Consider the following 13,738-nt stretch of genomic DNA (forward strand, 5'->3'; position numbering starts at 1 on the left):
ATCAAGTGTATTGACCCTTTCTGTTAAAAACATAATGACATTTTGTAGAAGAAAACAATTTACCCTATAAAATGCACGTTTTGGGGATGTGGTTAAACAGAACCCAGCCATTATAAACTTCCTCTATGAAGTAGAAATAGAACAAAAGTCCAAAGAGCAGGAGTTCTTGAATATTTATGTTCTTTGGTTTTAAGCAGTCTACTCTTCATATCTGGTTAACACAATATGAGGCCAGCGTGGATGTGTGGTTGAATAGACCCCCAATTCTCCTCCGATCTGATATGGAAATATATGTGAGAGCAGGGTGGTTTTAAAGGTACCGTCTGACAAGCAGTTCTGGCAAAGTATCCTGCCTCCTTTTTGTCTGTGCATTTCAAGTCAACTTTCATCTTCAATGTTCATCTAATCAATATCCACCATTGTTTGGGTGGCAGGGTGGCAAGAGTGTGATCAGGGTTTCTCATTCTTCCAACCACACAAGCACTTCCTCTCTCAGGTGCCCGTTATTACCATTCAGACAAAAGCATGTTAAACACAGAAACAACACAGACTAATTGAATGAAATAAATGGAGCTCATCTATTCTCATTTACACTGGGGCCACCATCAGAACGTATCAGACTGCACATGCAGCCACAGAGCACAGGCATGTGAACATGCCGCACATACAACACAAACACAGCTTGTAGCTATACAGACGTGTGTGTGTGTGTGTGTGTGTGTGCGCGCGCGCGCGTGTGTAGTCAGGTATGAATCGGCTACAGTGTAAACAAATTAAATTGGCATTTAAGCCAGATGCTGGAACAACTGGATGCACTAAAGTAAACACAACCAGCTTCATGTGACAAGGCCCATCACAAAATCAAATATGAAGTGAAAATCGGTTGATCTGAATGGTAAATGCTAATGTTTTAACTAACGGCTATGTAGATCTTAGACACAAATTCATACTCATCCCCCAGGGCAGCAAAGCAAGGTAGCTCTGTGTGTGTTTGTCCAATTAACAGTTTTAATGTAGTAGTAACTTGTTAGAGCCTAGAAGTCTTTATAGGTTTGTAAAGAATTAAGTGTCAGACTAACAGACTCCAGGATCTGACTACACATAATAGTGGCAGACCTGCAATGAGCTAGCTTTACCAGGTGCTTTGAACGTTGAGTAATTTTCTGAATGAATTTCTAAACTTTTGCAGCAGTATTTGGTCTTCCATGTTTTTCCTGTGCGTACGTGAGTTTTCCCGAGGCCTGGTAGTGAGAGCAAATTCACTTTCTTTTCTTATTGTTGATTGGGGCTTTGTAGGTACACTAATCACCACCTTCTGGTGGAAGTGTTACATCCCACCTGTGAAGGTAAAAACTCTCCCAGTTTTTTTTTTGTTTGTTTGTTGTTGTTTTTTTAAAACATTGACTATTCAAATGATTTAAAAAGAAATTCATGGCCACTCTCCTGCTTATTAAGAAAACACATTTAAATGATAAACTTTGTCTCAACCCTTGTCAAAATACTGAATTTATGTCAATATATGCTCGCCTGGGACATTCATCTTAAATGAAACTCAAACACATATAAAAGGTGGATCTGAGTTTGTTTGATCAACAGTGATCCAACAAAGAATGAATTATCAGTTGCCAAAGGTCATTCCTACACTAAGGTGCAGCCCTGTAATTCTTTGTTTACAATTCAGCCATTTAGCAACAGCTTTTTCTGTTTCACTTTACGACAGATACATGAATCACCACTTCTATCCTGTTAAGTGTTGAGACACACAGTACATTTAAATGAATCAACACAGCACCAGCTCACTGAAGAAGAGAAATGCAAATGTTTTCCACCTCCACCTGACTTGAAAGTATAAATTTCTTCTTAATAGACCTGCCTCGCTAAATAGAGGTTAATTAAATAAACCTGCATTTTGCACACAGCCATCAGAGAGACAGTGTGAAGAACAGAAGGATCTGAGAGACAGAAAGCACATAAGGAGCAAAGTGGGCTGATATTTAACCGTAAAGTTAATGAGTAATTCTTGTTTCTAGTCATGTAGCTCTATAGAAACACTTATAGAGCATTAGCTTAATACAGCAGGGGGGGAAACCTCATGTATAACAGCAGTATATCAGCAGGCTTTCATGTCCATCTCCATCAACCACGGGCCTGCCACTAAGAAGAGAAAGCCTTAAGGCAGGAAACAGTTTGACTTCTATCCATCTAACAGAAATTGCTGTGCACTTGACAAAGTTTTCAGCAGTTTGCTGCAACTGAGCCTGGCAAGCCTCGGGGATCCACCCTAGGTCCAGTTCTTTTTCAGTGCAAATTCATACGACCACTTATCTAAAGATGGTGTTAAATTCTGATATCACACAGAGTGTAAAATTACAGTATGTGTGCTAAAGGGCCAAATGTCCGCAGCCTTCTTAGTCTTTCAGCATGTCTGTATTTTTGTTTAATGCTGATAAAACAGTTGGAAGTATATTAGTGGATGATACAAATAAAGAGGTTTAAACAAAAATCTTACTTTTTAATCTATCAGCAATACTGTCAAAGTTTTATTTAGCTCATCTACAATGTTATTTTGAGTGGTCATTGATGTCAGCTACTCTCTAGAGTCTTTTGAGCCATGTTTGGACAAAGCTCTCCAACTGTGGACTGCAGATAGAGTGTAGGTTTTGTTCTTCTCTACAAGTCCACTGTGAAATAAACAGACCACTCCAAGCAGAATCTGCAGTGAGCACGGACTGGCTTACTGAGGCTACAGAGCAACACAAGGTCTGCAGTCCTTCTCACAATATGAGACGACAGTGTTGGAATCCATCAACAGAATAATGAACTGAGTGGAGAGGGAGTTGCTGATTATTACTCTGTTATTGTCATGATGTACACATATCGTTCATGAATTTATTTAATAAAGCATCAATATGCCTTTGCACAAGAAGCCCCTGCCACAAATACACTTCAGTTCCACAGGATATGTTAGCATCTACTATTCTCTCCAATACAATCCAAAGCCTTTGCACAATCATCTCTCCCAAGCAGCCCCCCCCTCCCCCACCACCACCCTACACTGTCCCCTTAAGTAATCCCCCTAATGCTTGAACCTTGACAAAAATAGTTTGGTTAGTTTTGCTATAATCCTAACCAGAACCACGATATTTGAGCACATCACATGACTCTGAGCTCCTTTAATATGCATGCTAAGACACTATGAGGTACTTAAACACAGCAGCAGCACAGCTTTACATCGTGACCAGCACAGCTCTACCTCTCAGCTCTCATTATATCACAGACACAGCACACATTCCAGGTTCTTGTGATTCTTGTTATGTCTCCCAGAAAGTAAACACATAATGCAGACCTGTTATTTGTGACCTCTGTAACTGTCCTCAGCTTGTGCAATTTTTCTTTGTGTGGCAAGACACTACATCTTAGCCTGAATTATGCAACAGGTAGATTTTGTGTTTTTGTGTCATATATGAAAGAGATGAAAGTGAACACAGATGAAATCACTGCAAAGTCTCTCAACATCTGCAAACCATCTTTAGCACAGGAGGGTTCCCGCTTCGAGTGTGTAAGTCTAACCTCTCTCTTCCTACATTTTTTTTCCTCCTTCCTCCTCCACTGAACAAACAGGACCAACTGTCACTGAGAGCACATGTCAGACATTAAGCCCAGCAGTTTTTCTGATTTAGGCACAGCTCTCATTTGGCTGCTGCAAGAAACCAGTAAACACATTTTTGAGCCAGTGGCTTCTGATAGTCTGTGCTGGTTCAAAGAATGAACACCGTTTTCTGCTACTCCTACAAAAACAGCAGAAATGCCTTTTCCCTGTGTGTTACAAGGTGGGTGTTTTATTTTCCTTCAGGCTCAGCTGTAACTCGGGTGACAGTGTGTGCTTTGGCATACGGTATGGAAACTGGTTTAGACTGAGGAGGTCCCAACACTGACACGAGGGCAGTGAAAATAAACCCGAAACAAAAGAAAGGATGTGAAGGTAAAGCTCTGAAATATCACTTACTGCATCAGCAGCTTTTGGTAACTCCAAAGAATGTCATCACCTCTGTAAATGAACCTTTGTGTGTTATAACCTGCTGTTAAACCTAATTATACACACATGAAAGCTCTGTGGGAGGGTATTCGGACATGCGGGTCAGCTGAATGATATTGCATTAATAATGCATTAATGAAGCCACTTTAGCCTTGTTAGCCAACAGAAACCTGCTGTGACCGCAAACTCCTGACTTGGAGGCACATGTGCTCACACATACAAAACAGTGCACATGTTAACTGGTGGGTACGTCTTATGTGACTGTGTGCACTGCCTGCCATGCTTCAGTGCCCTTCATCTGGGACTCAGGGCAGGTATGAGGGACAAGACAGCTGGTTGAACACTGAGGGCCCTCTCTCAACTAAACATAAATCGCTTTACAACAACTTCCTGCTAGTATAGCAGGGTTTGTTTTTTTTTATTTACTGTTAAATATTCATTGAAAGTCAGATCATTATTATTATTTGTGAATTCTTCAAATCTGGTCATGAGGTTTATGCCCATGTCCAGAGAGAGAGCATGGAATATTATGGTGCTGATGCTAAAACGGTTTTCCTGACGTAAGAGTCTAAACATCTAACAGAAATTGCCGTGCACTTTACAAATTAATTTTTTGCAAAGTGGCAAAATAAATAAAAAGCTATTCTATTCAATGCAACTATTTTCTGTGCAATATGTCTGTGAGGTACAGGCGTCCCATCAAGCTAAAAAACAGTGACCAGTGTTTTCTACACTGTCTTTAATTGTGACTTAACTGTTTGATTTTCTGTGGATACTCCTACCAGACTGGAGCTGATTAGGTCGGCATGCTTACCAAGAAAATTAAACCCTTTCACAATATGTAAAAACAATCCTCATCACTCCAAAAGTCAAACAATTTGCTACCAGCAATTTCCTACGGAGTTCTAGGCCAATACTGCTCAATGCTTTAAATTGTATCATTATTTTCAAATAGGATACAGAATTGGATTATATCATTTATACTGATACGTGCATCTTTTCTTAGTAAAGGTTTATGCAAGTACCTCTGTGCCTCAAACTTGTTTTCAAAGTTCTTTTGCGAGAGAGATAACGTTGCCCATCAATGAATAAGAGCTCTAACTTGACAGTTTATTGGCTTCTGGAAGCATGTTAAAAAAATTGCTGTTTTCAGCATCAGACTACAACCAAAAATTGACATTTTCACCCATCAGAAAATGGGGGTTACAATAAAGTACAATAATGTACACACTTTCTTCTTTCTTCTTCTTCTTTGTGGGACTTTTAGATTTTATTGCATTCGTTTGGGGTCAAAAATCACCCATTATAAAATACCACAAAATAACTGTCCAATCAAGGCACCAGCAAATGAACAACTTCTGTGTTCTGCCAGGTAAAATTATTTTTATATCACTGGAGGCTGGTAGATTAAGGTCTACTTCTTCTTTGTGAGAAAAAGCTGGCTGACTGCAGTAAGAACAGTTCATTTTCCCCACGGGAGGTAAAAGTGTCTGTTATGTGAATGGTTATTGACTTGGTGGCTCCGACTATACTTCTTTCAAACCAGCATGTTTTGGCACTTAAACAGGCTCTTCAACGCGTTCTTTTACGAGTGTGAACACAGCCTATGAATATACAACCCCAAGTCCAATAAATGGACAGCGTTTAAAATGTAAATAAAAACAGAACTGCAAATCTCAAAACCCTTATGTTATTCACAATAGAACACAGAAAACAACAAATACAATATTTACTATTACATGATAAATATTAGTTTGCTTTGAATCTGATGACAGCAACATCTCAAAAGTTGGGACAGGAGTAACAAAAGACTGGAACCGAGGCAAAGTGTAAAACTGTTCACAACTTTGAGACATGTTGCTGCCATCAATTTCAAATTGTACATTTTTATCGGTTCAAACATTTGATGTTTTCTATATTACATTTTGAAAAATGTAAATTAAAAACAGAACGCACAATGTCCCAGGTTTTTTGGTATTGGGGTTATAGTGATACACGCTAAGACAGCTGATCCTTCCAGAATGAAGAAAAGACACAAACTAGGAAATATGGAAACCAAGAAAAGGAGTTTACCTTAGTAATGTGTGCAAAATCTAGGCACTTACTGCACTGAAAATGATCATCCTCCTTCTTGAATACCAGTGTCTGTGATGATAAACACACGTCTTTCTACTAAGGAAATTATCCAATGTTTTGAAGCCAAGCAAATTAAATAACTGTTGACAGCAAGTTTAAATTCCCATTTTAGACCATTTCCAGGCAGAACATGCTACCATGTCACTTGTAAAGCGAGCCAGGAGCCAAGAGTTATAGAAACATTTGAGATCTTCAATCCAAATTTCAAGGCACGGCAGGAGGATGAGCCTGTATGAATGTTTTAGTCCTAAAAGCAACTGCTAAGGAAAGTGAAATACTCCTGCAATCTGACAACAGTGAAAGTGACCACATAAAAACAGGCCTCTCTTTCGTGTCATCTCAAGAACATGACTGATTGCTCTATTAGTAAAAAGGTCAGGTGGCACGTTTTTTCCCTTCCCACTATGCAAACATCTGGAAACAAGAAGTACAAAGAGGTCCCTAGAAAACAGCTTCATTTATGCTGCACTAAAGTACTGCTATGCATACATGACACCCCAGTGATGTGAAAAAACATCTGTATTTAACCTAAAATGAACCTGTGACTCCATCCATGCCTGTCAGACTGAGTGTTTAGTAGAGAATAGGTTGTGTCTACCCTAAAAAAGCATTTTTATTTATTTATTTTTTAGAAACACAAGCCTGGAATGCAACACTGAAATATGCAAGATCCATTTATCTTTTCAGATAGGGCTGCCACAAACGATTATTTGGATAGTCGACTAGTCACCGATTATTTTTGCGATTAGTCGACTAATCAGATCATCATCCACTGGACGTAAAACTACAGCTTATTGCACCAGCAGCATCTGGTCTAATATAACTATCATTAGCTTACAGCTTTAAGTGTTTAAGGTCTGTGCTAACTAAAAATAAAGACAAGATGATAGTTTATTAAATTTTAATGAAATTTGCAGATTGTTTCGGTGAAGTTTAATAAACTCCTTGCTATCTAAAATATAACAGGACACCGGAGTAAATTCTGGAGCATCTCACACTTCTGATAATCAGCTGTCTGCTTGATGTTTATTCAGCTGTGTAAAAACTATAACTTTAATCTCAGCCAAACCGATTTACTCAGGAACAAATAAAATACTAAAAAAAGCCAAACAATAACATTGTTAAGTTATCTAAGTGACTTATATATCATGTTTAACCTGAGTAGCGAAAGACAGCGGTGGGTTTGAAAACGATTTGCCAGGAGTCCGGTGTTCTCACGGCTCTAGTTAGCCTTGCCCCCGGCTCGCTATCGAGCTAGTGGGTAACAGACGTCTCTGAAAACGTCAGAGCGCTTTTTAAAATATGTGGTGTCCTGATAAACTGAGCAGATATTTGAGGTTTACACAGCTACATTCTCGCCTGAAAATATGTTAAACGTTTATTTTGTGACCCAGAAAGAATAATAAGAGTAATATTAAAACTAACTAGCTGCCGCCATTGTTGGAAACTGAGCTGGGCTGCGCTATGAATTCTGGGACACAGCTTCTTCTTCTTCGGGGTTTAACGGCAGCTGGCATCCTTGTACATGCATTGCTGCCATCTTCTGTTTCAGTCCGTTATTACACTCTTAAATCCTGCTACTTATTCCTGCGTCTTTTGGGATCTTACAAAGCTTCAAACGACGCGTCGACTATTAAATTAGTCGTCGACGATTTTGATAGTCGACGTAATCGTGACTAGTCGACTAATCGTGGCAGCCCTACTCTCAAACAGAGGAATACCACTCGAAGAAATTCTACATCTCAGTGTGAAAGCCATACCTGTGACCACAAACTAGGCATTCTCCAGGAGGCAGCCATTGTGTGACATCAAGAAACCTTGTTCTTGTGAGGGTGGTTTCAACAAGATAGCAAATGTAGTTTTATTTACATAGGGCTGCACATGTAGAGCTGCTAGGATCTGCTAAGGGTGTTTTCCCCAGCTTGATGAAGACAGATAAATGTTTTAGTGGTTCAGAGCAAGATCTCTGTTAAATCATCTATGTTTAATTGTGCATGCGGGAACCAGCCTTTCAGCAGATATTTCCCTCCAAAACCCGACAGAGAGGCAAAGATCACATAATACAAGCTGCCTGCATATACACACAAACAGTGCAGCAGGCATAGGCCCTGGAGACAACACTATGAATGTATTCCCACAAGGCCATGGTCCCAATTCAGTCACAACCATTACTGTTGACACATTATTTAAAAATTGTCAAAATGACCTTTTTTGGTAATTTGATGTTATTCTCTACCTTTTGTTGTCTCCCAATTAAAATGGATTTATGGAAAAGGTGCTAAAGAACAGTCACAGCAAACACCCTGTGGGGGGGAAGCAACTGTGGCATCACCCATTTCTCTCTGGACTATGCAACTTGAATCCTTCTAATTAAAGCCAGCTAAAAGAATTAAACGCTAGAATTTCATCTGCGAAAGCTTGGCCGTAAACTCCTTGGATTGCCTGCACTGCACAGCAGCTCAGTTTTTGTCAAATTATTCTATTAATATGCTTCAAACACAGGTCTTAATGTCTCACTCAATAACTTAAACTCAATGAAGTGACACATAACAAATAGCTGTTGTGTTGGGAAGCATGTCAACAGTAATACAAGCAATTTTTTTTTTTTTTTTTACTTTGGGGGAATAATCTTTGAACTGTGAACCCAAGTGCCATTAATTCCCATTATTAGAAGGATGCCTTTTGAAATGCAATTTTTCTGACAATGTAAACAAAGCAGCGTTTGACCTACTGACTCATAGCCCATGGGCCTTGCAGTGCCATGACTGTGTTTGTTTCTTTGTCATACCCTTCTGGCCAATTCATTGATCCACACTAATACTGCCCACCGGTCATTCTCAACATTAGCTAGCAGAAGCTAGCCACAATTGTAACCACTTAATAAAACCAACCGCAAGGCCGCGAACAACTCAACTCCTGTAGGGAATGGGTCTGTCCTGATCTAGGTCAGCATTGCACATGCTTAATTAACACGGTTAATGTGGGGGGAAAAAAATCCACAAAACACAGCCTCTAAAATATGTAATTAAGTAATCTGGTTAGTTGGAGGAAAGTGCAAGGACAAGGGAGACTTACCAGACCTCCTTGTTATTACCATAATTCCTTCCACATGAAGCAGAAAAGGTCTTCAGTAAAACAGTGAACTAGCAGGTATTTCATTCCCTGTGGGTTACAGAGCAGTGGCACTTCACTCCATGAGGCGAATGGCACACATGCACAGGAGATGGAGCCAGGCCTTAGGGCTAAAACTCCCTGTCACCTCTTTTTAAAAAAAGGACACATAAGACCACACGACTGCAAGAATTGACAACAGGCACCAAACACACACAAACTTTAACACACACCTCCTTGGGCTGAGAGTTATAATGACATTCAGGCTTTGTACAGCACCCCCGAGTGTCCTCCTAGGCTATGAGGTATGCAAATGGAGGGTAATTTGTTTTATTCACAGTGGAGCGGATCGGCTCCACGGTGATGTATGTTCTAGAACAATATCCACTGTTGAATCCACAGCAAGGCCAAATATTCAGGACAGGAAGCCCATTGATCAATTCAGCTGGGTAATATTAGCTCCTGTTTCGGGCTTCATTAACAGAGGAGATGTCAGAGCACACACACCCTATGGTTCGCTGCATAAACTCTCAATGGCCTGTGACTGTGGCATCGGTGCTGTTAATACAGCGCAGACCACACCGTGCAGCTACAGCATGACATCATAGGCTGGATGCATTGAAATTAGCATGTTTCTGTTGTCATCAAGCATTAACTGCAGTACAGTTTAGAGCTGCAAGGATTTAAAAAAACAAAACAATGGTAAATAGCCTCTTCTTTGGAGTCCATTGTTTTATGCACACTGCTGTGTTATGCCCCCTGCCATGAGAAATACAGGCACACACGGACAACTTCTTCCAAGGATGAACTCGGAAAGAGCACGGCCCGAAGGCACAGGATGTCTCTTAATGTGTGACTCAAACTAATGGACTGCCTCCGTCTACTGTGCCCCTGCCCTCGCCTGCTCCCTCGCTCATCCCATCTCCAACGCAGCCTCTCTTTTCTCATCTTCCAACCCAAATTTCCTCTGCTCCTTCTCGTCTTCCAGCCCCAAACAACTCTATTTACTCCCTCCTTTGCCCCATCCTTTTGTTTTTATGCCTCAGAATGCAGTAGCACAGAAGGCGGGATCAATGTGACAGCAACAAGACAGATGTACACACAATGCACTCACGCACGCGTGGGTGACAGGCTTTTGTCCGAGGTCAGCATGCTTAAGAAAAAAAATAAAATGAAATACAAGCGTGGTACAAAATTTTCTTCAAACAATGCACGTTTTCCAGACCATCCCTAAACCTAACAAAGCACACGATCTGGGACACACACAGTGTTATCTGAGCACAATTCAGAATAGCCTATTTTTAGGCTATTCTGAATTGTATGTGGGTCTAACCCTGCCGAAAACAAACACACACACACACACACACACACACACACACACACGAGCATCCAGGGTGTCAGGCTTTTTAAAAGTCATGCCTTTGCTGACTGCGGTGTCGTCATCTGGTTGGGTTTTCCTCCGGTCAAGCCCGTCTCTTTCAGGATGACAAGCCGCAATTGGTGCTTCAGTGGAGACTTAAAAAGAAGCTGTGGCTGCAGCAGCCCTCCACACGGAGAACAGCAGGTCGGCTGATAAAAGGGCCGCTGTCTCTCCTCATGCAAACTGTAAATCACAGACTGTCCGAAACACTAAGGAAGGGCTGCGCTTTGCAAAACTGGGGGCGAGTGTGTCTATGTGCGGCTGACTCAAAGCCGCTTGTCTCAGATCCTGGCTCAAGATTTTTAATGATTGTATTTTTTACATGAGGACAGGAGGATTTTTTTTTTCGGGGGGGAGGGGGGGGGGGAGTGAGGGAGAAATTGCTTGTGACTGTATGGGGATAAAGAGAACACACTCTGTGTTTTCAGGCTTGCCTAAACATGTAGTGCATGCGCTGCAGGTCTTATCACCCCGTCACACAGCCAACCATCTCTGTGACACAGCAGAAGTCCCATAACCAGTCAGCCCTGCCATGACTGACTGACTACGTCTGCCTGGGCCTGCCAAGCAACTGATTCACACGGAGCTTCTGTTTGTGCGCCCAATGAAGTGCTTCATTCAGCACCAGACGTTTGGATGACACACTCAGTTATTCAGAGCAGAAACAGTTTTTCCCCTCAGATTCCCACTACTCAACAAAACAAAGCAGCCGCTTCTCTTCTCTTACCATCCTCAGTTCCTTTATGAAGCGCTGCAATGACAAGTTGGGAAGCCCCAGGCATGCTTTTAAGTGCTGCAGCCATTAAGACAAGCGAAACTGAAAGACCATGAAGGTTAAGGACTACAGAATCCAGATTGTTAGATTGGAGGAGGAAAAGAAAGAACCGGACCATCTATTTGGTGGGTAGAGCTGGTTATTAGTAATTTCAACAGCAGCATGGAAACATTCACAGCCACACCTGCCTTCACACACTGATACCATCAATACATTCTGCTTGGTTTGCAACAGATTATAATTACAGGGATAACGGTTAATGATATACCCAGCTTTGTTACAGCCAAACAGGATTACACAAAAGTAATTACACCAAACTTTGTGAAATTCCAGCCACATTTAACAACGAAGATATTATCTTGAGAGTTTAAAGTGGTCTTACTGCTCATTTATACTGCGACTGTAACAGTCCCAGAAGATGCAACAAAAGCCTCGCAGTTTTTATTAATATAGTGTGAGCATAACGGCTCTTAAATATTGGATCCCATTCCTCAGAAGGGTAATTAGAAATACAGCTTCTCTGTGCAAAAACATTCCCAAAATGCATGCACTGCTATCAGCTTACCCGTGCAGGGAATGTTACTCCCAAGTAGTCTGGATTAGACCTTCGGTCACTAACGCTCGCCAGATGTGCGGACAGCATGACTCATGGATGGTGTGTGCCCTGCCCTTTAATCTCTGCAGCAAGTTGACAAGTGCCACCAAGTCAAAGCACAGCCGCGTAGCCAAGTAGTGCGTGTATGGGCAACTGTAACACACAACCCACGCAGGCACAACGGCTCTTTAGCTTCATCTGGGAATAAGGGCGATAAAACTTGGTGTTATGAGCTCGTGGCATCATAAAGAGACAATTACATCTCCCGTGATAAGTTGTTTCGGGGGAGGCTTGCGCCTCTGTAGAACGATATAGTGCTACATAGGGCGCAAAAGTAGGATTAGGGTCTGTTTACGTTCACTTCTGATGACCAAGGACGCGCCATTAGTTCCTACACAAATATTGCCACGCTTGTTGTGGGCGCGCACGGGGACGCTTCAGGCTGCGCGTGCAGGAGCGCGTGTGCCAGATCTTCAGGAACATCAGAGGGGGGCAATCGGAAAGCCAACGAGAAAAACTGCAAAATGACAACAACAAAAAAAGCAGCAGAGCAACACTTACTTGCCGATGACCTCGCAGAGCTCGTACACATCTTCAAAGAGAATGTCGTCGTCCGCCATAGTCCGACCCCGGTTGGGGAAAAATTATCCACCCCCCACCCCCCCACCAAAAGAAAAAGAAATGCGTCCCAAACCTCAATTTATGGTCCTAAAAGGAGTGCTACGGGCAGACGACAGTGTCAGGAATAACTGACAAAACGCCGCTCGTGTCGCCAGCAGCAGGGTAAGTCGGGAAAGAGTTGCAAAGAAAGGTTTCCAAATCCCAGTTGTTGCCTCCTTCGTCGACCCCCTGTACCCGCTTCCCCCCAAAAAATAAAAATCCCCCGCTGCGAGTGAACCGGCACAGGGAAGAGCTGCGTATTCCAGGGCTCTGCCCCGCCTTTCCCGGTATCGTGCCCCCCCGTTTCAAAAAGCAAACCTCACAGGGTTGTCAAACAACATAGTAAACTACTTCACCAGCGTGACAATCCCCGTAACGACGCAGACATGGTCACCGTTTTCAGTGTTGTGCTGACAGAGGGCGAAACGAGCCGGTAAGGCAGTGTTGTGCATCAGGTTCGGGTTACAGCGCTGAACCAGGTGGGTTACGGTTATCTTCACATCCCAAACAGCTGCGGGTTTACTCTTCAGTGTTTTCGGGGGTGTGCGCGCGCATATACACAGAGTCCTCTTGTAGTGTAACGGACGACCTGGTTCAAGTCCTTGGCGTACAAAACCACGCGCGTCGCACTCCTCGTCTTTTACCTCGGCTTGACAAGACTTTGCAGCCTCTGGTTTACCTTTTATTTCTTCCCACTATCGCCCGTTTGGCCCGGACGCTCAGCTCTACAGAGCTTCCAGAAAACCAAGCTCCTCCTACACGGGAGTTATGAAACTGCTCCCTTACCCTCCATCTTGGCGCCAAGCCTTTCCTCACGGTTCCCTTGTCAGGTTAATAGGCTTTGAGCCAATATGGCGGACCGGTGGCGCCGTAAAGATTTCTCTAAACCCGCAGTTTCCTCTGGACTTTTTCAATGGAGTTCCCACCCGGAAGCGAGTAGTATGAATGAAGAATGTTCGCAAATGTTAGGAAGTATATTATTTAAGTTGAGTATTCAAGAAGTCA

The 13,738-nt window shown here is 42.2% G+C and overlaps 1 protein-coding gene across 18 annotated transcripts in view; it reads right to left on the bottom strand.

Moving 5' to 3' along the window:
* The window catches only part of caska (calcium/calmodulin-dependent serine protein kinase a), a 166,250-nt gene extending 152,868 nt beyond the window's left edge, over positions 1–13,382 (bottom strand). For all 18 annotated transcript variants that reach the window (XM_026144194.2, XM_026144191.2, XM_080290968.1 and 15 more), the window contains exon 1: positions 12,635–13,382. In XM_026144194.2, the coding sequence (XP_025999979.2) occupies positions 12,635–12,693 (59 nt within the window). In that variant the 5' untranslated portion in view covers positions 12,694–13,382. The remainder of the gene's footprint in view (positions 1–12,634) is intronic.
* Between the last annotated feature and the right edge of the window lie 356 nt (positions 13,383–13,738).

This window comes from Astatotilapia calliptera, chromosome 16 (assembly GCF_964374335.1).
Source record: "Astatotilapia calliptera chromosome 16, fAstCal68.1, whole genome shotgun sequence".
NCBI lineage: Eukaryota > Metazoa > Chordata > Actinopteri > Cichliformes > Cichlidae > Astatotilapia > Astatotilapia calliptera.